The sequence below is a fragment of the Kickxella alabastrina genome (assembly GCF_025024165.1).
Source record: "Kickxella alabastrina strain RSA 675 chromosome Unknown BX661scaffold_12, whole genome shotgun sequence".
In the NCBI taxonomy this organism is placed as follows: domain Eukaryota; kingdom Fungi; phylum Kickxellomycota; class Kickxellomycetes; order Kickxellales; family Kickxellaceae; genus Kickxella; species Kickxella alabastrina.
This window is the reverse complement of record NW_026251483.1, coordinates 310212-323968: the sequence shown is the minus strand read 5'-3', so window position 1 is coordinate 323968 and position 13757 is coordinate 310212. Positions and strand designations below refer to the sequence as shown.

General features: G+C 54.0%; 7 protein-coding genes across 7 annotated transcripts; 4 read left to right on the top strand and 3 right to left on the bottom strand.

The window, feature by feature from the left end:
• Window positions 1-25: 25 nt before the first annotated feature.
• On the bottom strand, window positions 26-2222 carry BX661DRAFT_182996 (P-loop containing nucleoside triphosphate hydrolase protein). The gene is made up of 6 exons (XM_051536123.1): window positions 2052-2222; window positions 1592-2028; window positions 1008-1517; window positions 801-907; window positions 411-768; window positions 26-331 (listed from the first exon to the last, which is right to left on the bottom strand). The coding sequence occupies exons 1-6, from the start codon at window positions 2131-2133 to the stop codon at window positions 59-61; spliced, it is 1767 nt and encodes a 588-aa protein (XP_051391463.1). The 5' UTR covers window positions 2134-2222; the 3' UTR covers window positions 26-58.
• A 106-nt stretch (window positions 2223-2328) lies between these two features.
• On the bottom strand, window positions 2329-3403 carry BX661DRAFT_182995 (GPN-loop GTPase). The gene is made up of 2 exons (XM_051536122.1): window positions 2584-3403; window positions 2329-2539 (listed from the first exon to the last, which is right to left on the bottom strand). The coding sequence occupies exons 1-2, from the start codon at window positions 3339-3341 to the stop codon at window positions 2425-2427; spliced, it is 873 nt and encodes a 290-aa protein (XP_051391462.1). The 5' UTR covers window positions 3342-3403; the 3' UTR covers window positions 2329-2424.
• A 381-nt stretch (window positions 3404-3784) lies between these two features.
• Window positions 3785-5002, top strand: BX661DRAFT_193936 (uncharacterized protein; the record flags this gene model as incomplete). The annotated part of the gene is made up of 3 exons (XM_051537828.1): window positions 3785-4264; window positions 4297-4622; window positions 4762-5002. The coding sequence occupies 3 exons, from the start codon at window positions 3785-3787 to the stop codon at window positions 5000-5002; spliced, it is 1047 nt and encodes a 348-aa protein (XP_051391461.1).
• BX661DRAFT_182992 (uncharacterized protein) lies at window positions 4874-6419 on the bottom strand. Its single transcript, XM_051536121.1, is given in 4 exon segments — window positions 4874-5483; window positions 5504-5822; window positions 5841-6049; window positions 6073-6419. The coding sequence occupies 4 exon segments, from the start codon at window positions 6323-6325 to the stop codon at window positions 5089-5091; spliced, it is 1176 nt and encodes a 391-aa protein (XP_051391460.1). The 5' UTR covers window positions 6326-6419; the 3' UTR covers window positions 4874-5088.
• A 756-nt stretch (window positions 6420-7175) lies between these two features.
• BX661DRAFT_182991 (mate-domain-containing protein) lies at window positions 7176-8688 on the top strand (the record flags this gene model as incomplete). The annotated part of the gene is made up of 2 exons (XM_051536120.1): window positions 7176-7801; window positions 7861-8688. Coding segments are annotated over 2 exons (1341 nt in total), but the record flags the coding sequence as incomplete, so codon positions are not given.
• Window positions 8689-9343: 655 nt separating this feature from the next.
• On the top strand, window positions 9344-10331 carry BX661DRAFT_182990 (exosome complex component RRP43-like protein). Its single transcript, XM_051536119.1, has 2 exons — window positions 9344-9705; window positions 9738-10331. Exons 1-2 carry the CDS (start codon window positions 9410-9412, stop codon window positions 10240-10242), a joined length of 801 nt encoding a protein of 266 aa, XP_051391458.1. The 5' UTR covers window positions 9344-9409; the 3' UTR covers window positions 10243-10331.
• A 1902-nt stretch (window positions 10332-12233) lies between these two features.
• Window positions 12234-13736, top strand: BX661DRAFT_171227 (uncharacterized protein; the record flags this gene model as incomplete). The annotated part of the gene is made up of 3 exons (XM_051533685.1): window positions 12234-12413; window positions 12473-13460; window positions 13498-13736. 3 exons carry the CDS (start codon window positions 12234-12236, stop codon window positions 13734-13736), a joined length of 1407 nt encoding a protein of 468 aa, XP_051391457.1.
• Between the last annotated feature and the right edge of the window lie 21 nt (window positions 13737-13757).

The window sequence follows — 13757 nt, the reverse complement described above, 5'->3', positions numbered from 1 at the left end:
CACACACACACACACACATACATATATATATATATATATATTTACGCTTGCATTTATTTTACTCTATTGTTTTATGTTCCTCGGGCCGCGCCTCCGTGTATAACTTATAGTAGGCGCCGCGCTTCGCAATAAGCTCGTCATGCGAGCCCTGCTCGACAATATGTCCAGGCACATTGCCCATGACCACAATGCGATCAGCATTACGAATCGTGGTCAGGCGATGTGCGATGACCAGGACGGTGCGGCCGACCATAAGCTTATCCAGCGCCGCCTGCACCAGCCTCTCACTCTCCGCGTCCAAGCTTGACGTGGCCTCATCCAGGATGAGGATCTTGGGTGCGCAGAATGGCGCGCGCAATACTCAATCTCTGCCTCTGGCCGCCAGACAGCAGGGCGCCGCGCTCACCAACCACAGTGTCGTAGGCGTCAGGGAACTGCTGGATAAATACATGGGCGTTAGCCTGGCGGCATGCATCTTCGATCTGCGCGTCTGTGGCCTGTGGGCTGGCCAGACGCAGGTTTTCGCGAATGGACGTCGAGAAAAGCACGGGGTCTTGCGGAATATACCCGATCTGTGCACGGTGCCAGGCCGGATCCAGGCGGGTCAACGGGCAGGCGTCGAGCCAGATCTCGCCAGCGCACGGGTCGTAGAAGCGCTCAAGCAGCGCCGCCACCGTCGACTTGCCGCCGCCCGACGCCCCACACAGCGCGACCACCTGGCCAGGGGCAATGTCCAAATTAAAGCGGCTCAGCACTGGCGCATGCGGCCTCGTCGGGTACGCAAATCGACGTCCATGAACCGCACATGGCCGAGCAGCTGCGGGCGCATGCCGCCAGAGCGCGGAATGGCCGGGCGCAGGGCCGTGGTTTCCAGCACGCGCGCGGCCGCAGCCTTGGCGCGCACAGCCTGGCCCATCAGCGCGCCAGGGAGTCCAGGGCACGCTGCGCCGCCTGCGTGGCAATCATAAAGGCCATCAGGTCGCCGGCGTCATGTCGCCTTGGGCGACCAGGCGGCCGCCGCCATACATGACCACCAGGACCATGACGCCTACGGCCGTGTTGGTCAGCCCGCGGAACGCCCCCATGTGCAGCCCAAAGCGGCTGGCTGCTGCTGCTGCTTCGCCGCGCGCCTCGGCGTACAGCCGCAGCTCTGCCTGCTCGGCACCCAGCGCCCGCACCGTGCGCACGCCGCCCAGCGCCTCCGAGGCCACGCCCGTGGCAATGCCCTCCCAGCCACGCGCCTCGCGGCGCAGCGCACGCAGCAGCCGTGCGTACAGCGCCAGCGCCACGTACACCGGCGGCATCGTCGCTGCCAGCGCCCCAGCGAGCGTCGGCGACAGGCGCACGAGCTGGAAGGCAACGCCCACGGTGAGCGTCGCAGCCTTGACGCCCTGCGACACAATGCGCTTAAGCGTCGTCTGGAACTCGCCAATGTCCACCGCCAGCCGTGCTGCCAAGTCGCCGGACTGCACGGCATCGAAGAATGCCATGTCATGGCCGAGCAGCGCATCCAGGGCCTGGAGGTGCAGTCGGAGCCCGATGCGTTCGCCGAGAATGGTCACCAAAGTGGCATGTGCGAATGTCAGCAGACCGTTGGCCACAAGAGGCACAGCAGTTTGCGTGCCGGCGACCGCAGCGCGTCCAGGATGGAGTCGTCCAGGGAGAGACGCACGCTGCGCGCAATCACGTTTATCAGGTCGCCTGTCACCAGGGGCGTCCACAGGTTGACTACTGCTGCGCCCATGGCTGTCAGTGCCACGCCCAGAAGCAGCCAGCATTCGGGCGCCAAGAGCCGCACGAGCTGCGCCAGCAGCGATGTTTGCGGCTTGGATAGCTTGAGCGATACCTTGGATGCCTGCGCATGCAGGATTTGCAGTCGGGCGCTGGCTGAGGACACCGGCGCCATAGCCGCTGCTGCGTCGCTGTAGACTGGGGCTGTTCGCTTGGTGTACAGGAACAGAGCGATACCGCCGACGATCCCCGAGGGCAGCAGGCACCCGGAGGCACCCCCATTGGTGCCTCTGGTGCCTCTGTGCCTCTGCTGTCTCCACTGTCTCTGTCCTCTCTGCTGCTGCGGTGATGGTAATGGTAATCGTGGCTGTGCTTGGCGCTTTGGAATGTGCTGTAGGCCATTTTGGCTGTGGGGTTGCGTGGGGCTGTGTTGGCCAGGAGCAGAGCGTGGAGCGGTCTTTGCGAGACCCCTGGCCTCAGCGCCGCCGATGCCGATGCCGATGCGGCCGACAGTGAGGCGCGTGCCAAGTACCACTGCATATTTGTTCTCTCTGGGGTTGATTAGGAATTAGTTCAAAAACAAAACAAATAAAAAAAATATAATACCTGAATTCAAGAAACCAAAACGGAAAAATAATTACTAAAGGTTTATATATTTTTTATATTTTTTTTGTGACCGCTTTTCTATTTCTTTTATTTTTCTCCCGTAAGATCGACCTCCTTTCCCTCTGTCACCGAAAGGTCCTTCATCAGACGCTCAACCTGCGCCTCCTTCTTGCCACGGTCCTCCTCCCTCTTCTTCTCCATACTCTTCTCCATAGCAGGGCGGAACTCCTCGTGGTACTCCTTAACGGCTCGCCAATCTTCTCAAAGAACTCCCCAATCCCCTGCCCAGTCATCGCCGATACGCCAACGACGCGCAAATGGCAGTAAAACTCATCCAACACAAGGCTCATAGAGTTCATCAGCGAGTTCATAAAGCACTCATCGTCTTGCCTGAGTGCCTGCTGGAACGCCTCAAAGTCCTCCATCCAATTAACGGCAAACTCATGCGAGACCACATCGACCTTGTTGAAGGCCACCAAAAACGGCAACTGAGTCTTGTACATGATCGAGCACGCGTACATCATGTTGGACATGAATGTGGCTGGGTTCGCTGTCCGCGGCGTATCCACCACATAGACAACCACTGTGGGATAGGTGGCGGCCAGCGTATTCGTGATAATGGCACCGGAGGCCGACCAGGTGAAGATTTCGATCTGGCCGGGTGTGTCAAAGAGGAAGTATTTGTTTGATTGCGCGCGTTTCTCCACGATGCCCATGACTTGGTCGAGCTTTGTCGTGAATAGGTTGAGGGACGTGAGGATGCCGCCGTTGGGTCCGAGGTTGTACTCCTTCATCACCTGCTTGTAGTCCACTGTGTCCCGGATATCAATGTTGGCTTGGAACGGGAGCTTGGTGACTGCTGGGTCGAGGTTTACTACGTAGGGCGGTGTTTTTTGCTCGTGGAGGTGCGCGTTTAGCCGCTGCAGGAGCGTTGTTTTGCCTGACCCGGCCATGCCGATCATAATGATGTTTACTGGGGCGTCTTCAGCCATTGCTTTTTGCATTGCTTTTTGTTTGGAAGGAAAATGGGGTTGAATTGAATTGAATTGAATTGAATTGAATTGAACAAAGAGCAAAGAGGAAAATAAGGAGAAAAAAAGAAGAAAAAAAAGTATGTCTCTGACGAAAACAACTTTTTTTGTCTCTCCAGTTAGATCTTGCAGCTGCGAGCCCGATGATTTGATCAAGCGGGCTTGATAAACCCAAGCAGAAAAGAAGAAAGAAAAGGGGGGGTGTCAGCACTATTTGTGCTATTTGTATGAGTCCTCAGACACAATGACGACATATAATATAAGCAGCCCTTTTGGTTTTGTTTAAACCAATCTACATTATTTTTCATCTCTCTTTAATTCAATTCAATCCATTTCAATTCAATTCAATTCAATCAACTTTCTATTTTGTTTTATTTTATTTTTACTTTTACTTTTATCTTTTGAATAGCCACAAAATGACGCTCTACTGGCTGCTCTCCGTTCCCGCGCACGGCGACGGCCACGTAGCCTGGCGCGACATAAAATCGCGCATCGGCAGCTCCGACCTCTACGACTTCTCCCTCCCCACCTTCAAAATCGGCACCCTCGATGGGCTCGTCCGGCTCTCCGATGACCTAGCCAAATTCGACTCCGCCTATGAAACAACTCTCACCAAGTTCACCGACACCCTGCGCAGTCTCAACCCCACGGTCACCGCGAGCCAGCTTCAGGCCCAGCTGACAGTCGACGGCGGGAAGTCCGTAGACCAGTATCTGCGCACGTTCGCCTGGGACAATGCCAAGTACCGGGTGGACCGGCCATTGGTGGAGATTCTCGGGCAGGTGGCCGAGCAGATGGGGCAGGTGGACGGCCAGCTGAAGTCCAAGCTGACCCAGTACAATGCCATAAAGGGGTCGCTGGCCACGGTGCGGCGCAAGCAGAACGGCAACCTGTCGGTCGCGCGCTCGGCGATATTGTGCGCCCGGAGCACTGCGTGCGCGACTCCGAGTACCTGCAGACGCTCTTTGTCGCTGTTCCGCGCAGCCTGGCGTCCGAATGGCTCAACACATACGAGCGCCTCGCCACCATGGTTGTCCCGCGCTCCGCCACCCCGGTAGCCGAGGACTCCGAGTACATCCTGTACTCTGTTGTCGTGTTTAAGCGCGCAGCGGACGAGTTCACGACAAGGGCCAGGGACGCGAGATTCACCGTGCGCGACTTCGTCTATGACGAGGAGGCGCTCGAGCGCGAGCGCAGGATGCAGATGGAGGTGGTTGAGCAGGAGACAGAGCTGCTGGGCAACCTGTCCGAGTGGTGGCCGGCTGCTTCGGCGACGTGGTGGTTGCGTGGGTGCACGTGAAGGCAATGCGCGTGTTTGTCGAGAGCGTGCTGCGCTACGGGATCCGCCCGACTTCCTGCCCGTGCTGGTGAAGCCGGGCAAGCAGGCGGACAGGATCAAGCGCCAGCTGGCCGACTTTTACGCGTACCTGGAGACCAGCACCAGGGCGTCGGACAGAGCGAGGAAGACCGGGAAGGCCGGGAAGGGCTCGTTGCCGGCAAGCGCTGCCGCCGCCGCCGCCGCCGCCGCCGCCGACGGCGCTTTCGACATGCACGAGTTTTCGAGCATCCTGAGCAGCGAGTACACGCCGTTTGTGTTTTTCGAAATCCCATGGACGTTTTTCGGCCAGGAGTAAACCCGCCCCTGCTGCTTAGTATTTGTCATTTCCAAAGCATTTCAATAAAGGTGAAAGAAAGAACCCCCGCAGCGCAGCCCCCGCCGTCAGCTCCTTTTGCCCGAGGCAGACTCCTCCTCGAGGAACTGCACGCGCGACAGCATCAGCTCGGCCTGCAGGCTGAACGTCGCGTACATGCGCTCGACGGACTCAAGCGCGGCGTCTCGTGCGCTGGGCACGCACTTGACCAGGAAGCCCTTTGTGCCGTCGATGCGTGCCGAAATGAGCCTGCGCTCAATCAGCCTGGCCAGCGTGGCCTCAAGCGCTGCGCGCGACTCAAAGCGCAGCGCGCGCGCCATCGTGTCCAGGCTGCTCGACGCGAACGGCTGCGTGTACAGGACGACGGTGTTCTCGCGGATAGCGGCGCGCAGCTGCGCCACGTGCTTGCCCAAAAGCGGGTCGAGCCCGGCCACCGCAAGCATGCCGTCCAGCAGCGCAGGCACTCGGTGTACCGCGACGCACAGAAGCTCTGCAGCAGCCGCAGGCACTCCGGCATATGGTCGAACAGCTTGCCGAACTCCGCGCCGCCAATCAGCCTGCGCTTGATGTCGTCGCGGCTGAGCGCAACGAGCCCGGCCAGGGTGCCGTAGAGCGCGAGGTCGCGCGCAGCCACAGCGCAGCGCCCCTCTGCCAAGAGCGCGCCGCCCCCGGCGCCGCCCACCGCAGCCACAACCGTCAGCCACCGGCCTTCGCCCACGCTGGCCTGCAGCTGCAGAAGGTCGACCGCCTGCTGCTGCGCCGCCGCCGCCGCCGTGCCCTTGGCCAGCGCCAGCTGCGCTCTCTGCGCAAAGCTGCCGACCTGCACCCACCGCTCCTCCAGCGCGGCAATCTGCGCGGCCTCCAGGTGCAGCTGTGCCTGCTCGTCGACGCTCGTGCAGTACTCGCGCGCATCGTGCCACGCCCTTGTGGCCTCCGCCCATGCGCCGCAGGCCATCAGGTGCTGCGCCAGCTCCCTCTGCCCACGCATGGCCTCGCGCTTCTGCCCCTGCGCCACCGCCCTTGCCACCGCTGTCTCAGGTCCTCGCGCATACAGACATTCTCGTTGCGCGTTTTCTCTGCCCAGACTGCGTCGCGCTCCGGCGCCTGGCCTAGCTGCTGCAGCCGCTGGTGCAGCTCGTCGTACAGGGTGACGTTGCGAGTGCTGTCTCGCAGCTCTGACAGCGCGATCGCGTAGCTTTCTGCCGCTAGAGGCTTGGAGCGCTCGCCGATGTAGATGGCTCGCCTGACTTTCACCTCTGAAGGGTAGCCCTCTAGGTACTCGCTTAGCTTGAAGCCTGCTGGCATGCCCACGCTTGTTGCTGGGCATCCTCTTTCTCCTGAGTTGCTTCTGAGTTTGAATTCATTCTTGGTCGCTTTGGTGTTGGTGGTGGTGGTGGTGGTGGTGATGATGAAGTAGAATGTGAATGAGAAAAAGACATTAATTTGCTAATGTCGATGCAAAAAAGGAAGGAATATTAAACGAATTGAACAAGGGTCGTCGTGGAGGGAAATGAATGAGAAAAAGAAAAGAAAAAAGAAAAAAGGCTTGGAGATTTCTTTTATACAAAGGTATGACTGTTTGCTTTTTGGATTTGTAAGGTTAAAGAGAATAAAGAAAAAGCCGTGGCGTTGAATGCTTTCCCTTTTTTTTGCTCTCACCTTCTTGGCTGCGCCTTTTTATATTTGTTTTATCCATATAGTCACGTGTGCGTTTTTGAGCTGCATGAGTGGTTCCAGGCCCAGGGGCTTTTTGCATGCAGATCAAAGTCAACTTTGCCATCTTTCGGTGAGCTTAGCACGGCGCAGGACGTGCTGAGTTAACAACAAGGCTTTCGGTCACACAATGCGCGCTCCTCGTCGCACACACGTTTACTTAATAATCGGCCAGCTGAGCAGCTGAGCATTGCATGGAGAATGGATGACGGAAAGGGCGAAAAAAATCTAGTTTTTTATTTCTCTTTCGTTTATCTTTCATCTCGTCTCATTCCTTCTCTCTCTTCTCCACATACACACACGCACACGATCGCTCTCATTATTTTTTTGCATATACAAACACTTTAATATAGTCCCTTTTTTGTCATTACCAAACATTAAAAAAAAAAAAAGACATGCCGCAAAACGATGATGCGTTCGGCGACCATGGCTGGCCGAAGCATACTACCAGTTCTCCAAGGCTTTGCCCATGGGCCTAGCAGGTACACTGCGCTCTACCACAAGTATTCTCGAGCTCCAAGCGCTCGGCCATATGGGATCCAAGCCCCTAGCCGGCCGCTCTCTTTCCCTGCTCATTGTAAACCTCACCGGCTACCCATTCATGTACGGGCTGGGCGGCGCCCTCGAGACCCTCTGCAGCCAGGGCTTTACGGCGACCGTCCCGGGCACAAAGAAAATCGGCGTTTACGTGCAACACGCCATTTGGCTCTTCCTCCTAGCCAACGTATTTTTGGCCATTCTCTGGCTCAACCCGAAAACATTTCTGTCAATGTTGAATGCCGATGCGGAGGTTCTGCATTATGCCAAGGTGTACTTGGCCTTTGAGTGCCTGTACTTTCCATTCATTATCGTGCAGACCTGCTTGAAGCGCTTCTTGCTGGCCCAGGGTCTGATGCAACCCACTGTTGGCTTTGAGATGGCTGGGTTGGTTGGAATGTGGGCGGGACTGAGGCTATTTGGGGATTCCGGCTGGAATCTGGGCTTCATTGGCGTGCCCCTTGCGTCGACCATTGCGTATTTCGCTGTGCTGCTCGCCAACGCCCTGTACATATACATGATGCCGTGTCGGTCCGAATGGGGCGCATTCACAATAAGCGATTTCCGACACAACGCCCGCCTCATCACAGCACTGGGCGTGCCTGCGCTATATCCGGGATCGCCTCCTATGGCTTCTCTGACCTCGCCACTCTCGCCGTCACATCTCTGGGTGCCCACGGACTGGCCATCCAGGCCGTGCTCAACTCCATCAAGGGTGCGTTTGCCCGCACTGGCTCTTACCTCAGTATGGTGATCAGCTCGCGCACCGGTAACTTGCTCGGCGACCGCAACCCGCAGGGTGCCAGGCTTTCGGCCAACGTCAGTGTTCTCATGACCCTGCTTTCTGCCACCCTCATTGCCTTCCCTATGCTTGTCTCCCCTAAACTTATCGCGTCGTTCATTACCAAGGACCCGGAGCTTATATTGGGTTTGGTCCCGCTAATGCCCTTGTTGGCTCTGGTCACGGTGTTGGACGTCGTGTCTAATGTGCTGACTGGCGTGCTGAGGGGCCAGAGCAGGCAGGCGGTGGCGGCAGTGGTTCGGGTAGTGGCATTGTACGTGGTTGCTGTGCCATTGGCGTGGCTCTTGTGTTTTGCTGTTGGATGGGGGTTGGCTGGGCTTTGGGTCGGGATGGCTGTGGGTTTTGTGCTTATTGCTGGGACTGAGGCTTGGTTGGTGTTTACTTCGGACTGGGTGGCGGAAACAGAGCGCTGTATGCAACGCATTGGCGCTGCAAAATGGCCCTTGTCGCCGCTGTTGGCTGAGGCTGCGCCGATTGACGAGTCAACGCCGTTGTTTCAATGAATTTTTTCATTGTTTTTGTTTTTGTTTTTTTGCCAAAATGTGCAGAACAAAAAAATTACTTTTGATACATGTTTTATTTTTTTAAATTATTTAATACATTATTCATATATATATATGTATGTATGTATGTATATTCAAAGAAAGCAAGCATATATTTAAAGTTGAATATTGTTCAAGTCTTAATTCAGAAAAATCATCACAACAAATGTTATTTATTACTAAACTACTTATTTTAACTAAGCTGTCTTTTGACAAGTTTGAATAAAGTATCGAAATCTATCGACTTGACAATGTTTATCTAGCCAACTATATATGCACCACATATTGCACAAATTGTTACGTATCAGGGGATTGATCATTGGTGTCACTGATCCCTATCAAACACTGATTGAAATCAAAGGACGTTTATACTGTACGTCGCCCTCGTACGCTGGTGTTCACAATTAGCAACGCGGCCGCGTTCACTTGGTCTAAATACCAAGCTGGTAGACCAAGATTCATGAAGAAAAGCCTCTTCCAGTAGGAGTTTTAATCATATTATTAATAAATTATCAATAGTACTATCCACGATAGTACCAACCCCATACGCCGCTTTACAAATCTAAGACAATAGTTGGCAGCATACTTGAACGAATTAATAAAATGAAATTTACTTGATTTAAAAGCAATACGCACGTGACAATACCCACACTGCAGACAATTTTGCGTGCCTTTAAATATTAAAATTTTGTTGGAAAATTTTTTTATTGCATAAAGAAAAAAACATTATTTAAAATTCTCATTTATTATATTCACAACAAGCAGCGGGGACAGCTACAAAATATTTCAAAAACAATGTCGGAGGATAACAACAAGCAAGTCACGTTTGCGATGCAGACATTTGAGCGCATCCACCCAGTAGAGTTCCAGCGCCGGTTCCTCACGCAGCAAACACGGCACTCTGGTCGCTCATTCTCACAGTTCCGCGCGCCTCTCGTCGTTCAGGGTACAATTAGCACAGCACAGGGATCTGCAACCGTGCGCCTGGGCAACACCACCATGGTGTGTGGCATTAAGGCCACCGTTTGCGAGCCCGATGTCCGCCGCCCCACCCACGGATACCTCACTACCAATGTGGAGCTCTCGCCCATGTGCTCTGCCCACTTCCGTCCGGGCGCCCCAGCGAGGAGGCCCAAGTGGCCAGCGAGCACATTCACAGGCTGGTTACTTCATCCGTTGATCTCGGCTCTCTTTGCATCGAGGAGGACAAGGTTGTCTGGTCATTGGCCGCAGATATAGTCTGCTTGAAATACGACGGGAATGCCTTGGACGCAGCAATTATTGCCCTGGAGGCTGCGTTGCGTGATTTGAAGCTGCCCCTGGTGGAGATTGATCAGGCCTCAGGGCTTGTTCAGGTTGCAGAGGGTGAGGGCAAGCAGCTGGTTCTGAAGCGGAGACTGTACCCTGCCACCTTCTCGTTGATTGATGATCAGTATCTGGTCGCAGATGCAGACGATTCGGAGGAGCAGATGAAGACGGCTGAGTTGCTGGTTGTTTTGGATGATGCCGGTCGGCTGGCCAATGTGTGGAAGCGTGGCGCGGGTGTCATTTCTCAGGAAACAATTGTTCGATGCGTTGAGGCTGCAGCGGAGCGCATGAGCGAGATTGTACAGGCGACAAAAGCGTAGAAAAATAAATTGAACGGATATTTTATTCTTGTGAACTTTTTTTATTTTATAAAAAAAAAATTCATTTAAGGATTGTTAATCGTGTGACTTTTCTATCTGGTTATTTTGTACATGGCACAAATATTATGCTAAGCGTAATAGAGTTGGACATAAGGGAGTAAAGAAAAATACTTTTGAACGTGGGTATTTCTCACGTGCGCATATTCCGATTCGACAGTGCTTGAAAAAATAAAGAACAAGTCATTTTAAAAAATAAAAAATGAAGAGATCCCCATGGTACCCTTCTCTATTTCTGCTCTAAATGATGAATGCAAAGTGGCATGGTGCATGTTGCATGTCGCATTGTTGCATTGTTACATTTTTGTTTTGTTCATAATCGAGGAATAAAATACCCTCTCACACATTGAGCAAACAAGAATTGCGAGAGAAAAAAGGCAACTTGGAAACGGTTGCGTGACCCTTATTCACCTTTTTTGTAACAGGTTTTCAGGTGTATCGGAGAGAAAAAATATATAATAAATTTTTTAACCTGTAGCGGTGCTCAGGGGATTTTTATCGTTTAAGCGAGTGTAGTGTAAAAGCACCCGTCCCTTCCCCAATTTTTTTGATTTCACAAGATGCATGTCAACATCAGCCTGGGAAGGAGTTTTAAATAAATTGTTGTTTTCCTTTTGTTTAAATTAACAAAAGGCATTTCTCTCCTCTTCGGCGCTGCGTCCATGTTCTGTTGACATTTTTTGCTTTAAATATTTGTTTTCTTTTTAAAAAATACAAGGGACGAGGAAGCCGCAAGTGGTTAGAATATTAAACTTTTCCTTTTTTTTAAAAAAAATAACAGTAGCATGCCCATTTCATTTTCGTTATGCCAGCCACATCAACCAACGACTTTTACTCGCGAAAAACCAACAGAGGCTTCAACCGCCGCACATCCATGGTTATTCAAGTAACACCCACGGCTGCCAGCACTGCGAACAGCAGACACAGCCTGTGTAACACACCGTACTCTGTGTCCTCGTAAAATCGCCCATGCTCACACCGACGCCAACGCCTGCCGCCACGGCTACCCCAACCCAGTCACGCACATACAATCCGTTTGATTCAAACATGACCCCGCCGTCACCAACAGCCATGTTGTCTCATTTTTCACCTCGCTCAATGAACCGCCGCCAGTCCATTGCCCTGCAGTCATCGTTTTCCAGCCACCATATGTCCATAGCACCCTCTCCGCAGCCCTCCCGTTGCCCAGACCGCACACGGTGTACGAGTATATGGCAAATGCACCGCATAGCTACCTGAACAGCAGCATACGGTCAATGTCTCACGTAGTGGCCTCGAAGGAGGCCGCCGCCGCAGCAGAGGAAGCGGCCTTGCGGGAACTGAAAGATCACAGACGCAGTGCGGCGTATGAGCGCTACCCGCCCCTGGGAAGCATATTCGAGGGTCTTCCCTGCAGCACCGACTCTGTTCATTTGGGAAGTCTAGAGAGCGCCAGAAACAGCGACTACTTCCAACGCTCGTTGCTGCCACTGGACGCAGATGAGCGTGATGCAGCAGCGATTTCACTGGTCAGCGATCGATGGGTAGTAGTGTTGTTAATCACGAATTGATTACTGCCAATGGATTTGATTCTGGGGGTCGTGGTGCTGTGGAAAGCCTCAATGGCGTGAGGTCTTTGAGGGGACAGGGCATGAGCAGCGCATCCCTTGCTTCCTCTGTATTTTCCGTTTCCTCAATTTCATCCTCTTCCTCATCCGGCGATTCCTCCTACGCTTACATATTCGACAGCGCGCGGCGACCCCTCACGACTATCGAATCGTCATCGGACTATTGGAAACCGGACACACCGCAGGCACAACCAGAAAAGTCAGCGGCAGAAGCAGCAGCAGAAACCGAAACAGAAGCAGGAGCAGAATAATAGTCAGCCTTCCTTCACAGCAAATAGACACTCGGCGGATACTTTTTTTCTGCAAAGCTCAGCGACTCTGTTTATGATGGACAGCATAGCTGCCTCGACGGCCGGGCAAATGGATTCGGCGTGCCTAGGCGACACCGAGCGCACGCCACTGCTGCTCCCCAGGAACCACCGCACGTCTGTTGCTGGCTCTACATTCGCTTCATTTGGCGACGACACCACACAGCAGACCACATCGATTGTCACGCGCGAAGTCAAGGTTATTTTTAACACCTCGAGTTACATTTTAATCGGAAACCTATTGCAGGCTATCATCAGCATGTCGCAGATAGCTTCATCCGGTCACCTGGGCGCAACGAGCTTGGGGGCATTGGGCTGGCGCACATGGTGGTTATTTTGACTGGGTACCCAGTTCTGTTCAGCGTTCTCAACTGCCTGGAGACGTGTGCCAGCCAGGCGTACACCTCTGTGCAGCCGCAGCTCGTCGGCGCCTACTTTGTCCAGGCCATGCAGGTGCAGTGGGCCATGGGCCTGGTCCTGGGCGCCCTGTGGTTTTCTGCAGAGCCCCTACTGACCCATTTCATGCACGGAACCAACCTGGAAATGGTTGCGATGGCTGCCGCGTACCTGCGCTGGTACTTTGTGCCGTTCATGCTTTTTGGCACGCTCATGTGTGCCAAGCAGCTTCTTTTCTCTCAAGGCGTAACATACCCCCTGCCTTACCTGACTCTCTTGGGCACCGTGGTCACTCTGAGTGCTCAGTATTTACTCGTATTTTCACCTTATTTTTCGCTCGGCGTGCGTGGCATTGCGCTGGCAAATGGCCTGAGCTACTTGGCTATGCTGCTGGCTACCTTCTGGGTGGTGCGCCGCCACAATGTGAGCCGGATCTGGGGCGGCCTTCGAGTGCGCGCGCCCTGGAAATCCTTCCTGCGCCTTATGCCGCCCAGTCTGGTCCTGACTGTATTATCCACAGGTACCAGTGAGTTGATCACCATGGCAGCAACTCAGCTGGGCGGCAGCAGCTTGACCATCCAAGCCGTAATCTCAGCACTATCTCGCATGTTCATGATAGCCTTCTCCAGCATCGGCGTCGCTGCTCTCAACCGCGCTGGAAATCTTATTGGTCACCGCTCTGTGCGTGGCGCCAAGATATCTTCCACTGTTTCGCTGTGCCTCGGACTGATATTTGCATTCTTGGGCGCGTTTGCTATTCTCTGGTCGCCCGAGACGTGGATCCGCATTTTTACCAACGACGAGCAGACTGTGCAGGGAGCCAAGGAGGTATTGCCCGTGGCTATCTTGGGTTTGCCGCACAGTCCCTGGCGTTTGTTTGTTCACAGCTGCTTTCGGCGCAGGGCAAGCAGGCTTTGGCCATGCGCATCAATTTGTCATGCTGTATGTCGTTGGCCTGCCGCTGGGGTATTACTGGGCTATAGTCTCAGGCCACGGCTTGGTCGGCCTATGGAGCGCGGTTGCTGTCGGCCAGACGTGCACTGCGCTCGTCGAGGCTGTCGTCATGTTAAAGACCGACTGGGTTCGATTGGTTGACTATTGCACTGAGACCATCATCATGCCGTGATAGACAACATATACAATTTAA

Bases quoted from the DNA above. Each gene is read 5' to 3' on its own strand.
- BX661DRAFT_182990 (XM_051536119.1), top strand. From the start codon at position 9,410: ATGTCGGAGGATAACAACAAGCAAGTCACGTTTGCGATGCAGACATTT. The intron at 9,706-9,737 runs GTGCTCTGCCCA...CGGGCGCCCCAG, and splicing joins AATGTGGAGCTCTCGCCCAT to CGAGGAGGCCCAAGTGGCCA.
- BX661DRAFT_182992 (XM_051536121.1), bottom strand. From the start codon at position 6,325: ATGCCAGCAGGCTTCAAGCTAAGCGAGTACCTAGAGGGCTACCCTTCA.
- BX661DRAFT_182996 (XM_051536123.1), bottom strand. From the start codon at position 2,133: ATGGCCTACAGCACATTCCAAAGCGCCAAGCACAGCCACGATTACCAT. The intron at 908-1,007 runs GTCGCCCAAGGC...CTGATGGGCCAG, and splicing joins TGTATGGCGGCGGCCGCCTG to GCTGTGCGCGCCAAGGCTGC. The intron at 332-410 runs GTTGGTGAGCGC...TGCGCACCCAAG, and splicing joins CTGACGCCTACGACACTGTG to ATCCTCATCCTGGATGAGGC.
- BX661DRAFT_182995 (XM_051536122.1), bottom strand. From the start codon at position 3,341: ATGCAAAAAGCAATGGCTGAAGACGCCCCAGTAAACATCATTATGATC. The intron at 2,540-2,583 runs GTTAAGGAGTAC...TATGGAGAAGAG, and splicing joins TTTGAGAAGATTGGCGAGCC to TATGGAGAAGAAGAGGGAGG.